This window comes from Chiloscyllium plagiosum, chromosome 45 (assembly GCF_004010195.1).
Source record: "Chiloscyllium plagiosum isolate BGI_BamShark_2017 chromosome 45, ASM401019v2, whole genome shotgun sequence".
NCBI classification, from domain to species: domain Eukaryota; kingdom Metazoa; phylum Chordata; class Chondrichthyes; order Orectolobiformes; family Hemiscylliidae; genus Chiloscyllium; species Chiloscyllium plagiosum.
The window spans coordinates 222797-235420 of NC_057754.1; the positions used below are offsets into that span (position 1 = coordinate 222797).

General features: G+C 45.4%; 1 protein-coding gene across 2 annotated transcripts in view; it reads right to left on the bottom strand.

Moving 5' to 3' along the window:
• Window positions 1–17: 17 nt before the first annotated feature.
• The window catches only part of LOC122543779 (serine/threonine-protein kinase MARK1-like), a 64057-nt gene continuing 51450 nt past the window's right edge, over window positions 18–12624 (bottom strand). For both annotated transcript variants that reach the window (XM_043682540.1, XM_043682541.1), the window contains exon 4: window positions 18–1242. In XM_043682540.1, the coding sequence (XP_043538475.1) occupies window positions 1132–1242 (111 nt within the window). In that variant the 3' untranslated portion in view covers window positions 18–1131. The remainder of the gene's footprint in view (window positions 1243–12624) is intronic.

The window sequence follows — 12624 nt, forward strand, 5'->3', positions numbered from 1 at the left end:
ATGTACTGTTATGGGGCAATAAAGATTTAATCTTCTGAAAGAATGGTGAGGATCAAGAAGAAAACTGAACACAGGTCTGAACTTTCAACCTGCGGCTACATGTTTTGAGAGCAATGAGTCAGGTATGTATCATACAATCAGCAACTAAACTGTGAAAGAGTTACACAAACAAATCTTCCCCCAACCTCTGTCATGTTCAAAGGATTCCTGAGTGGGGGAATGTGGTACATGAGAGGTGGAGGCTAATGCTTTGTACCCAGGGAGAGTTTTACCATTGCAGACAGTTCACAGGAGGTTTACTACATCGATATCTGGAAAAAGTGGGCTGTCTTAAGGACAAAAGTTTGGATAGATTGGACTAGATCTAGAGAGAGCTGTTTAAAAATTAACTACCTTTTCAGGATGAAGCTAAGAAGAATTTTAATGTCTCAGAGGGTTGTCTGATTTTGGAACTCTGCCTCAGAAGGCAAATGAGGTGGGGTCACTGAACATTTAAGATGGAAGAGGATTGAAACTATTTAGGCTGGGGAATCAAGTGCAGAGGTGTGTAGATGGGAGTGCAGAACTCCAATGCGAACATGCCAGCTATCAACTCCACAAACAGTGGAGCAGGATCAAGGAGCTGAATGGCCTCTGCCTGTTCCTAATTGGTATGCTCATATCCCTGCTGTTCTGAGGGAAGGTTACCCCTTCAAGGCGAGGATCAATTGTATGCCAGCACTTACCACCATATTACATCTTGACATGATCAAGGCTGTATACTTGAATTGGAAATGATTAATTCAAGAGGGGAGAATCTCAGTTGCTTCCCCAAACCCGGGAAGTATTTGCTTAGCCATGGTGTGAGGTGGGCTGGAGCAAGTTGTAGGGCTGACATTTTCCAACTTAGGCTCTGGAATCCATAGATTGGGAGAGTTGGAGGATAGAGGTGATCTCATTGAAAGTTACAAAATACTGAAAGGGGTGGACAGGGAAGATGCAGATCAGTTGTTTCCACAGATTGGGATGGGTTAGGGTTAGGGTCAGGAAGGGTCAAAGTGAGAAAGGATGGAACACGACAAAAACAGCTGGGTCTGAATGAGGAGACGCTCAACACATAGAACCTCCACATAGAACAGCCCATTAACAGTCTCATAGTAGATCCAGCCAGTTCCCCACAGACTGAAGGTCAGCTTGAAGAAGCAAACTCTTACCTATATTAGGATGATTTAGAATCTTCATTATTCGCACTTCACGAAATAACTAGAAGAGAACAAACAAAATGACAATTCAGTCAGCATAACCTGACATCTTACATTACACAAAGAATCTACATGTGAGTTTATAAAACTTTAACCCTGTAGTCAAAGATTCAACCAGTTTGTCCCTATGTGTCTGTGTCACTTTTCCCATTAGGGATCTCAATATCTATTTTAAAATAAGGGACAACATAGACACAAAATAGGAAACCCTGGGACAAACCATTCCAATCCCGGGAAACACACAGGGACAAACGGATCCAATCCCGGAGAACACACAGGACAAACCGATCCAATCCCAGGGAACACACAGGAACAAACCGATCCAATTCCGGGAAACACACAGGGACAAACCGATCCAATCCCAGGGAACACAGGGACAAACCGATCCAATCCCGGGGAACACACAGAGACAAACTAATCCAATCCTCAGTGACCATAAAGGCAACTATAGCGACAGTGCAGACACTAACTAATATTAGCCAAGTGATCATAAAGAAAGCTAACTAATCTCAGCTAGGTGACTGTACAAACACATAACCATTCTCAGCCCGTCACTGAAATTCTGCCAACAACCTGAAAAGAGACTGCGCCCGAGATGTAACTAAACAATGTTGTATATGAATTTCAGTGCTGGTGTAACACCAAGTTAGTAGGCCAGCTCTCAGATTGAATCAAGTATACAAACATAGAAGATAAGAGCAGGAGTGGGCCAATTGGCCTCTCAAACCAGCTCATCCATTCAATATGATCATTGAGCTCGATACTGTAATCCCACCCTTCCCCTATATCCATAGATCCCCTCAGCCACAAGAGCTAATTTTATCTCCTTCTTGAAAACACACTATGCTTTCGCCTCAACCAGTTTCAGTGGTAGTGAATTTTATAGGCCCACCATTCTCTGAGTGAAGAAATTTCTCCTCATCTCAGTGCTAAAAATTTACCCCTTATCTTTCAACTATGACCATGTTTCTGAACTTTGCCACTGCTTATCCACAAGGTAAAAACAATGACTGCAGATGCTGGAAACCAGAGTCTAGATTAGAAAGGTGCTGGAAGAGCACAGCAGTTCAGGCAGCATCCGAGGAGCAGTGAAATCGACGTTTCGGGCAAAAGCCCTTCATCAGGAATACAGGCAGAGAGCCTGAAGGGTGGAGAGATAAGTGAGAGGAGGGTGGGGTTGGGGAGAAAGTAGCATAGAATACAATAGGTGAGTGGGGGAAGTCAAATTTGCCAGCACTTGGCCCATATTCCTCTAAACCTTTCCTAAACATATACCCATCCAAATGCCTTTTAAATTCTGTAACTGTACCAGCCTCCACCACTTCCTCTGGCAGCTCATTCCATACAGGCACCACCCTCTACGTGAAAAGATTGCCCCTTAGTTCCCTTTTATATCTTTCCCCTTTTACCTTGAACCTATACCCTCTAGTTCTGGACTCCCCCAACCCAGGGAAAAGCCCTTGTCTCTTTACCCTATCCAAGCCCCTCATGATTTTATAAACCTCTATAAGGTCACCTCTCAGCCTTCAACGCTCCAGGGAAAACAGCCCCAGCCTGTTCAGCCTCAAATCCTCCAACCCCTGGCAACATCCTTGTAAATCTTTTCTGAACCCTTGCAAGTTTCACAACATCCTTCCGATAGGAAGGAGACCAGAACTGCACACAATATTCCAACAGTGGCCTAACCAATGTCCTGTACAGCCGCAACATGACATCCCAACTCTGATAATGCTCTAACCAATAAAGGAAAGTATCCCAAACACCTTCTCCACTATCCTATCTATCTGTATCTCTACTTTCACAGAACTATGAACCTGCACTCTAAGGTCTCTTTGTTCAGCAACACTTCATAGGATCTTACCATTAAGTCCTGCTCTGATTTGCTTTTCCAAAATGCAGCACCTCACATTTATCTAAATTAAACTCCTAAACTATCTAATTATCTAAATTAAAATCTTGATAAAGAGTTCTATCACATTGTGGTCGTTCATTCCCAAGGGGCCTCTCACAATCACATTACCAATTATTCCTTTCTCATTGTATAATACCCAGTCTAAGAATGGCCTGTCTCTCATTGGTTGTTCAACATATTGGTCCAGAAAACCATCCCATATACATGCTAAGAATTCCTCCTCTATAGAATTGTGACTAAGTTGATTCACCTAATTTATTTTCAGATTAAAGTCACCCATAATTATAGATGTCCTTTTACCACATACATCTCCGATTTCCCGTTTAAGCTCATGTTCTTTCAATTTTTCATCATTTAAGAGTACTACTGACAATACTCATTAAGTCTGTATATTCAAATCCCAAAACAAACCACTGACAGTTAGATGTGATTCTACAATTGGGCAGCACTTGCTGAACTATTCTGAGCACTGCACATTTTTTGCAGCTTGGAGAATCAGCCAGAGTCAACTTGCCAACCAAGTTGCCTTTTCTCCCTATAGCAGCAATTCATGTAATTGTCTGAAATTTGGCATTCTTGATTTGTCCTTCTGAGTACAAGACAAATGCTGGAGTTCCTCAGGGTAGTGTCCTAGGCCCAACCATCTTCAGCTCTTTACCAATGACCTTCCCTCCACCAAAAGATCAAAAGTGGGAATATTCGCTGATGATTGCATAATGTTCAGCACCATTTGTGACTCCTCAGATACTGAAGTGGTCCATGTTCAAGTGCAACAAGGTCTAGACAATATCAGGTCTAGGCTGACAAGTGGCAAGTAACATTCATGCCACACAAATGCCACACTATGACAATCATTAATAACAGACACTCTAACCACCACCCCTTGACAGTGGTGTTAATATCATCAAATCTCCATTATCAATATCCTGGGGGTTACCATTGACCAGAAAATGAACTGGACTCACCACATAAACACATGCTACAAGAGCAGAGCAGAGGCGAGGAATACTGAAGCAAGTAACTCACCTCCTGATTTCCCAAAGCCTGTCCATTATCTATATGGCACAAGTCAGGAGTGTGATGGAATAATCTCCATTTGCCTGGATTAGCGCAGCTCCAACTACACACAAGAACAAAGCAGCCCCTGCTCGATTGGCACCACATTCACAAACACCTACTCCCACCACCACGGATACTCAGTAGGGACAGTATATACAGTATATACCACCTACAAGATGTACTGCAAAAATTCACCAAAGACCCTCAGACAGCACCTTCCAAACCCACAACACTTCCATCTAGAAGGACAAGTGCAGCAGATACATTAGAAGACCATCACCTACAAGTTCCCTTTCAAGCCACTCACCATCCTGACTTAGAAATAAATCATCATTCCTTCAGTGGAAATCCTAGAATTCTCTCCTTAAGGGCAATGGGCGTCAACCCACAGCACATGGACTGCTGTGGTTCAAGAAGGCAGCTCACCACTACCTTCGCAAGGACAATTATGGATGGGCAATAAATGCTGGCCAGCCAGCGAAGCCACAAATGAATGAAAAAAAAAACACAAGTTTCTCTTTTCAAGAAGATTCAAGTTTTGTTCCACCAAGTGACTGTTTGGACAGTAGTGTGTCTTGTGTGGTTGTTTCAGAAAGCAGTTAGGAATCAATCACATTGCTGTGGCTCTAGAGTCCTATTTAGGTTAGGTCAGACCAAGTCAACTTGGAAGGTTTCCTTCTCTGAAGAACATTTGTAAAGCAGGTTTTTTTTAAAATGACAAATCAATTATGGTTTTATGATCACCATTGGTGGTGATTAGCTTTTTAATTGCAGATTTATTTAATTAAGGAGGGGGTTAGGGGTGTGATCTGGGTAGGATGCTCTTTGGAGGGTTGGTGCTGACTTGATGGGTTGAATGGCCTGCTTCCACACTCTAGGGATTCCATGAAATCTATGAATTCATTTTGATATTTCCTGTTGAATCTGTTTCCACTGCCCCAGTAGGCAGCACATTCTAGATCACAACAACTTGCTGTATTACAATATTCCTCATTGTCTTTCTCTTTTGCTAATCTTCTTAAATCTGTGTACCTCTGGCTTCTGACTGCTCCTGTAACTGGGAATCATTTCTTTTTATTCTTGTTGCAGCTGGGTCTGGGTGGATGCTGTTCAGAGGGTCAGTGTGGACTCGATGGGCCGAATGTCATGTTTCCACACTGTAGGGATTCTATCATGATAACTGGGGGCAATGATGGGGCTAGATTAAAAGGTGGGGGGGCAGCAAAGGGCCAGAAGCAGAGAAGCTCAGATATCTCTGAGCGCTCTCGGGACTGGAGGAGATCTGCAAATACAGGGTCAAGGAGAGACTGACAGAAAGAAAGGTGAATTTTCCAATAATGAGAGAGGTATTGCAGTGCAGCGATAGGAATGACAAGCGTTTTTGCTAATCCTGAGCCATCTAAAATGTTAACAGCAGCCACACAAATAGAGAACTGAATCTACCTTTCCTGCAACTTTCAGCTTGTTTGCTACAATAAACACTTACTAAAATCTGTTGTGCATGATTGCTTAAGTTCTCGCACTCCCTTAAGTAGCCGCAGTACTTTATTCAGTGCCCTGATGAAGACTGATGATAATCAGATTCTGACTGTCTGGCATTTGTTTTTGAGATTGAATGCTCTGGGATTTATGGGTGGTCCTTACTTAAAAGCTTGCGGCTGTAAAGAAATTTGTATCCAAACTAGGGACGGGGGGGGCAAAAAAATAGGCATTCCAGATGAGAGTAAGTACTGTACGAAAAAACAACCAGGATTAGCATGATGTACATAGTTTCTCAGCAAAGGTACAAGGAAAACAAACCCAGGGGCCATACAGCTGTAGTATTGGTCAGTTATGGGTTACAAAAGGAACCTTCCCTTCTTCAAACAGCGAGGAATACGGGAAGTTATCGTCAGGATTTCTGAGCGAGAGCGAGATGAAAGAGCTCTGTGGTAACCACACCTCCCAGCCCCTCGGGGTTATAAATAAATACTAACAACACTGCGCAGCAGCCAAGCTGACGTGCCAAGGGTCAAATCCAGTGAGGTCAATGTAAGAAAATACCGCTCATGTTTACATTGCATGGCTTTGAAAAACAACCACGTTCTATTTATGCCAGGGCATGCCATGATCGTTCACAAGTATTTCAGTCTGGGGCTGAACGATCCATTCAGATAAATGTTAATATCTGCCTGCTTCAAACAGATTCCAGCCAAACCTTATTCACACCACAGTACATGCAGCAAAACAGTGGTTAGATCACAAGTTTAACAATCCAGTCAACCTGCAGTGAAGTTCCAAAGATATCAGCTCCAATTCTACCATAGCAGCTGCAGAATATAAATTCAAACAAAGAAATCTGAAATATAAAACTAGCATCAGGAATGACCTTAGACCTGCTGGATTGTCATGAAACTGTTTCAGTAATGCACTGAACCTTACCTGCTGTCCTTACTTAATCTGGCCTACATGTGACTCCAGACCTACTGTAAATGGCTGACCCTTTACTGCCTTGAGAAATGGATAAGAAAGACACTTCCATTGCGTACTATCACATCACAACTACCAGCATCTCAAGGGCAATAAAAATTAGCATTGTTGAAAAACATATCCAAGCATTGCCATTAAAGAGATACCAGAGTCACCAATTGGCCTGGACTGCTAAGTGATGGTTCACACAACATTTTGGGAAGGCAAATATTGATACAGCAGTTTATAATGAGTTCCATTAACAGGAAAACCTTATTAAACATCAGAAGTAACACCCGTGCACAGACGTGCGCCCCGCACCCCAGATTTTAAATATAGAGACTCAAGCAATTTCTGAGTTGATGACAGAGGTACACGCAGATGCAATATCTGTGTATTTATGAACCTAGGTAGCTCAGACAGGTACAGGGAGCTTATTACTTTGAAAAGAAATGACTCCCCTGAGGTTTTCCAGTAGATGCACATAAAAAAGTGTGGTGCTTTCGATCATTCTTTCACTGCTGCCAGTAACAGAGTACCACACCTTTGAATAAATACCAGTTCCTTCCTGGAAGGTGCACCCCAGGTTCGTGTGTCCAGTAGAGTTCAGTTGGCAGCGCTTTTGAACCTTCATCATCCTGACTTGGAGGTAAGCCTCTCTCCAGCGTTCGTGCATAGACATCTGGTTGACACTCCAGCACAGTACCGAGAAAGTGCTGCATTGTCAGAGATTTCATCTTTCTCAGGAGATATTAACTGGAAACCTCGTCTGCCTCTCAGGTCATATAATAGCTGCCATTGCCATTACTAGCAGAGGAGTAGGATAGAGTCTGGAAACTGAAGATATAGGGGCAATAGACTCACAATGTCAAAGGGATACAGCAGAGAATTGAAATGATTGGATTGCTGTCCAGAGAACCAGCATCAGTTTGGTGGATTGAATGGGTCTGCACCTGTGCCGTTATAATGAGCAAGTGTAGAAAGTAGGAAATGGAGAGAGGATAGTGAGAGTTTGGAGAGAATACAGGCTGTGATCTCAGCTCCAGTTGGCTTTTTCTGACACAGTGAAAACAATCAGCCATGGGTCAGTCGAAGTCTTGTGGGTCAGAAATATTGAATGAATACATTTACATCATAGCAAACAGGAAACACATTTCACAAAAACTAAACGCAGAATGACTTAATCCACCCAATAGAATCAAACCACAATGAGAAAGGCCACTCTGCCCACTGGGTTCATGGTGGCTGAACTGTTTTGGCTTTTCTCTCATAGCTTTGCAAATGATCCAACTGAACACAAAGCCACCAACACACACGTTTCCAGACACTCCCTCAGTTGTTATGTATGATTCAGATTTGTTTAGGATGAGATTATTGTTGTGTTTATCAGATATAATTACCCCAAGTAACTCTGGACACGGTTCATGCTTCCTGAGATTTCACTGCACACGGCCAAAAACTCAAAAGCTCAAATTCATGGCATGAACACATGAGGAAGCAAGGTTATCCATTTCAGGCTGTGAAAGGATAAGATCTGGGTACCGTTTTGTTAAGACGGCACAAAATTAAATACGGTGGCTGTCCAATGATATTGCTGGGTTCAGGTGCATAACTCTTTAAAATGCCACAAACAGGATGTAGGAAATAGTGAAAGGAGGTTAAAGGAAAGCTGGCCTTCGTATCTAAAGGGCTGGAATTTAGTGATGCAGACATTATGCTGCAGCTATACAAAACTCTAGTCAGACCCCTAGGTGGAGCGCTGCAAGCAAATCTGGGTACCACACCTTAGGAAGGGATGAAGGGAGGGAATTCAACACAGGATGGTACCTGGACTTCAGGGGTTAATTTCTGAGGAGAGATTAGATAAATTAGGGGTGATCTAATCAAGGTCTTCAGGATATAAACAGGGAAAGGCAGGTAAGATAAATTATTGCCACTGGTCTAGATTTTAGAACTAGGTGGCACTGTCTAAAAATTAGATACAGGCCATTCAGGAGTGATGTCAGGAAGCACTTCGACACACAGAGAGTGGAGGCTTGGGAATTCTCTTCCTCAAATGGCAGTTGATACTAATTTAATTGCTAAATTCAAATCTGAGACAGACCTTTTTTTTATTAAGGAAGGTTATCAAGAGATATGGATCCAAGGCAGCATCGAGTTAGGCCACAGATCAGCCATGATCTTACTGAATGGCCTACTTGCATTTCTATGACTCAACATCTCTGTAGGAGACAGGTAAAGAGGCAACTTCTTACAGATGTCCAACAATCCAGCCTCCCTGCTTAGGACAGTTCTCTCAGGACAGAACACTATTCCCTCAACCAAGAGTCAAAATAAGCATTTCCATAGTGCTGTTCACCAGCTCAGAACCTTCCAAGACTTCACAAGGTCAATGCTGTGACAATCCCTTCGTGTAATATATCAAACATTAACATATCAGTTATTTCCAGCTCCATTAATAGCATTTGCTATGCACTAATGACCAAGTCTGTCCTCAATGCAACAACTGAATTTCCACAATATCTTATGGCTTCGATGAGCTGTCAGACACTCAAAGAGAAGGCGCAGCACCTCAGAATGCAGTAGTTTCTTGGCGCCGACCCTCCGATGGCACAACACTCCCTTGGCACCGATCCTCCAATTGCATGGTGCTCCCTCAGTGCCGACCCTCCGACAATGTTGCCTTGGCATGACACTCCGATGACACAGCGCCCCTGTGGGACCAAGCCTCCGACGGCACAGTTCCCCTTGGGACTGACCCTCCGACAGCGCAGAGCTCCCTGGGTGCCGATCTTCTGACGGCGCAGTGTTCCCTTGGCACCAACCCTCCAACAGCGCAGCACTTACTTGGCACCGACCCTCCGACGGCGTAGTGCCGCCTCGGCACCGACCCTCCGACGGTGCAGCATCGCCTCGGCACCAACCCTCCGACGGCACAGTGCTGCCTCGGCACCGACCCTCCGACGGCGCAGCGCTCTCTTGGCACCGACCCTCTGATGGTACAGCGCTCTCTTGGCACCGACCCTTCGATGGCACAGCGCTCTCTTGGCACCGACCCTCCGACGGCGCAGTGCTGCCTCGGCACCAACCCTCCGACAGCGCAGCGCCCTCTTGGCACCAACCCTCCAACGGCGCAGCACTTGCTTGGCACACCAACCCTCCAACAGCGCAACGCACCCTTGGCACTGACCCTCCGACCGAGCAGTGTCCCGTCAGCACTGACCCTCCGACGATGAAGCACTCCCTCGGGACCGACCCTCCAATGGTGCAGCGCTCCCTCATCACTGACCCTCCGACAGTGCGGCGCTCCCTCAGCACTGACCATCCGACGATGCGGTGCTCCCTCAGCACTGACTCTCCGACGGTGCGGCGTTCCCTCAGCACTGACTCTCCGACAGTGCGGCGCTACCTCAGCACTGACCCTCCGACGATGCGGCGCTCCCTCAGCACTGACCATCCGACGATGCGGTGCTCCCTCAGCACTGACCCTCCGACGGTGCGGCGTTCCCTCAGCACTGACCCTCCGACAGTGCAGCACTCCCTCAGCACTGACCTTCTGACAGTGCAGCGCTCCCTCAGCACTGACCCTCCGACGGCTGAAGCACTCCCTTGGGCCCGACCCTCCAATGGTGCAGCGCTCCCTCAGTACTGACCCTCTGACGGTGCAGTACTCCCTTGGCACCGCTGCCCTGACAGCACAGCGCTTCCTTGACACCGACCCTCCGACAACACAGCGCTCCCTCAGCACTGTACCTCTGACGGCACAACGCTCCCTTGGCACCGACCCTCCGACAATACAGTGCTCCTTCAGCATCGAACCTCTGACAGCACAGCGCTCCCTTGGGACAGACCCTCCGATGACGCAGCGCTCCCTTGGCACCACCCCTCCGACGGCGCAGTACTCCTTTAGCACCGCTGCCTTGACCACGCAGCGCTCCCTTGGCACCGACCCTCCAACAGCGTAGTGCTCCCTTGACACTGGCGCCCTGATGGCACAGCGCTCCCTGAAACTGAAACTAATCACCAACTAATATAGCCTCTCCCACCACCTTGAACCGTCAGTTTTGTACAAACATATACTGATTTCAAGGTCAGATAAGCAATACACCTTCAATACACTGCAAGCAAAATCCAAAACTTTTGGCACCATGCAAGGCAGTGGCTAAACAGCAGTCTCAGGAACCTGCTTGAGTTTATGTGCATCACTGCTGGCTTTGTCTTGTAAAGGAATGCAAAGTAACAGCTTTGCCCTCAGTAGCAATGGTGCATTACACTACCCAGGAAGACAGGAATATCTGTAAGAACAGATTCTGATCCTTTAAAGGACTGAAATTACACAGGAGATGACAACATGATTTTATTTTGGGTGGGGGGGAACGGGAGGAGGAGGAGAAACAAGAGCTGGAGTGTGTCAGTGCATTGTGACATCTACAACCCTGCAGGGACTCTCAGCTCTACATTCCTGTATCTTCCCAAGGTACATTTGAATGGACCAGAGATGACCACCATTAATCACAGTCAAGTCCACATCAGAAACAGACAATAAAAACAAGAGGGCAAGATAGTAATTAGCAGTACGAGGTGCAACTATTGGAATCAACAGTCAAACCACATTCATCAATGGTAACGGTAAAAACAGAAGAGGCAGCTCAAAATGTTAAGTCAACAGGACTGACAGCCCAATCACCCACCATCACCAGTCACTGCTGCACAACCGCACTCCCTCCACTACAACAGCAAAGGCAGCAGATACATAGAAATACCACCCCCTTCAAGACCCCCTCCAAGCCAATCACCAATCTGACTTGGAAATACAGTGTCGCTGGGTCAAAATCATGGAATTCCCTCCCTAAGGGCATTATAGCTCTACCTACAGCACATAAAGGCAGCTTTCCACCACTTTCTCAAGGGGCAAATAGGGATGGTCAATAAATGGTGGGTCTAGCCAGCAAAAGCCACTGCCCATGGATAATAAAAACAACCCAAGCTCATTTGGTCAACAAAGACCAATTCAAAATGAGAAAACCAGGGAAAATGAGAATAAAGGTTAAAGGAAGCATATTTATTTGTGATGTGATTGGCTTATTGCAACCATCTTGTCTTTAATCTAATTCAACAATCTTTAATGAAAACCAGTACAGATATCTAGCATTAAAGTTTTGCCAAGTATCAAAACAAGGCATTTTGGAAGGTCCCTGTAATACCTACTGCTACTCTTTCATAAATTTGGTTCTTAGTTGAATGTATAAGTATAACTCAGCTCAAATATATTTAACAAACCAGATCTGACACAGCAATGGGCAGCTGGCAGAAGCTGAAATACCTTCTGTCCTGGGAAAGAAAGGACAGTATACAAGTGGACATAGACCTGGATGGCTTAATGTGAAGCTGGTAGCCATTCCCAAGCTCAAGAATTGCTCAAGCAGCAGTGAATGACTGGATTATAGCAAATCAGCATCATGAAAAAGACCCAAAGTACACAGGAAACATACAGATAGTAAGCAGTGGTTCATTCTTAGCCCAAAGCGAATGTTCGGGAAAAGGGGGTCAGCACTAAAACCAGAAATAGATGGGGAGGGGAGACCGGGAGAAAAGGGCAGAAAGAAGGGTAAATTGTAATGGACTAAAACAGGACTGGGAGAGAACGAAAAGGTGAGTGTGCAGAAGAGGTGCAGGTGGGGAGAAGAGAGAAAGACGGCACATGGCAGAGGGGTAGGACCAGGAATGACTCTGGCTGTGATGGGCATGTATGTATGGGGGGGATATGTGGAGGGAATATATGTAGGCCATTCTGTGCGCACGCGCATTTGTTGGTGCATCTTTAATGGGGTTAGTAGGAAGGAAGTGTTGGTCGGTAAGTGTGTGTGTATCTATAAAAATAAGAGGTTGCAGGAATGTGCATGTGGGGAAATGAGTGTGGCGGGGAAGAATGGGTGTGTGGGAGTGTGTGTATTTGGGAGGGCA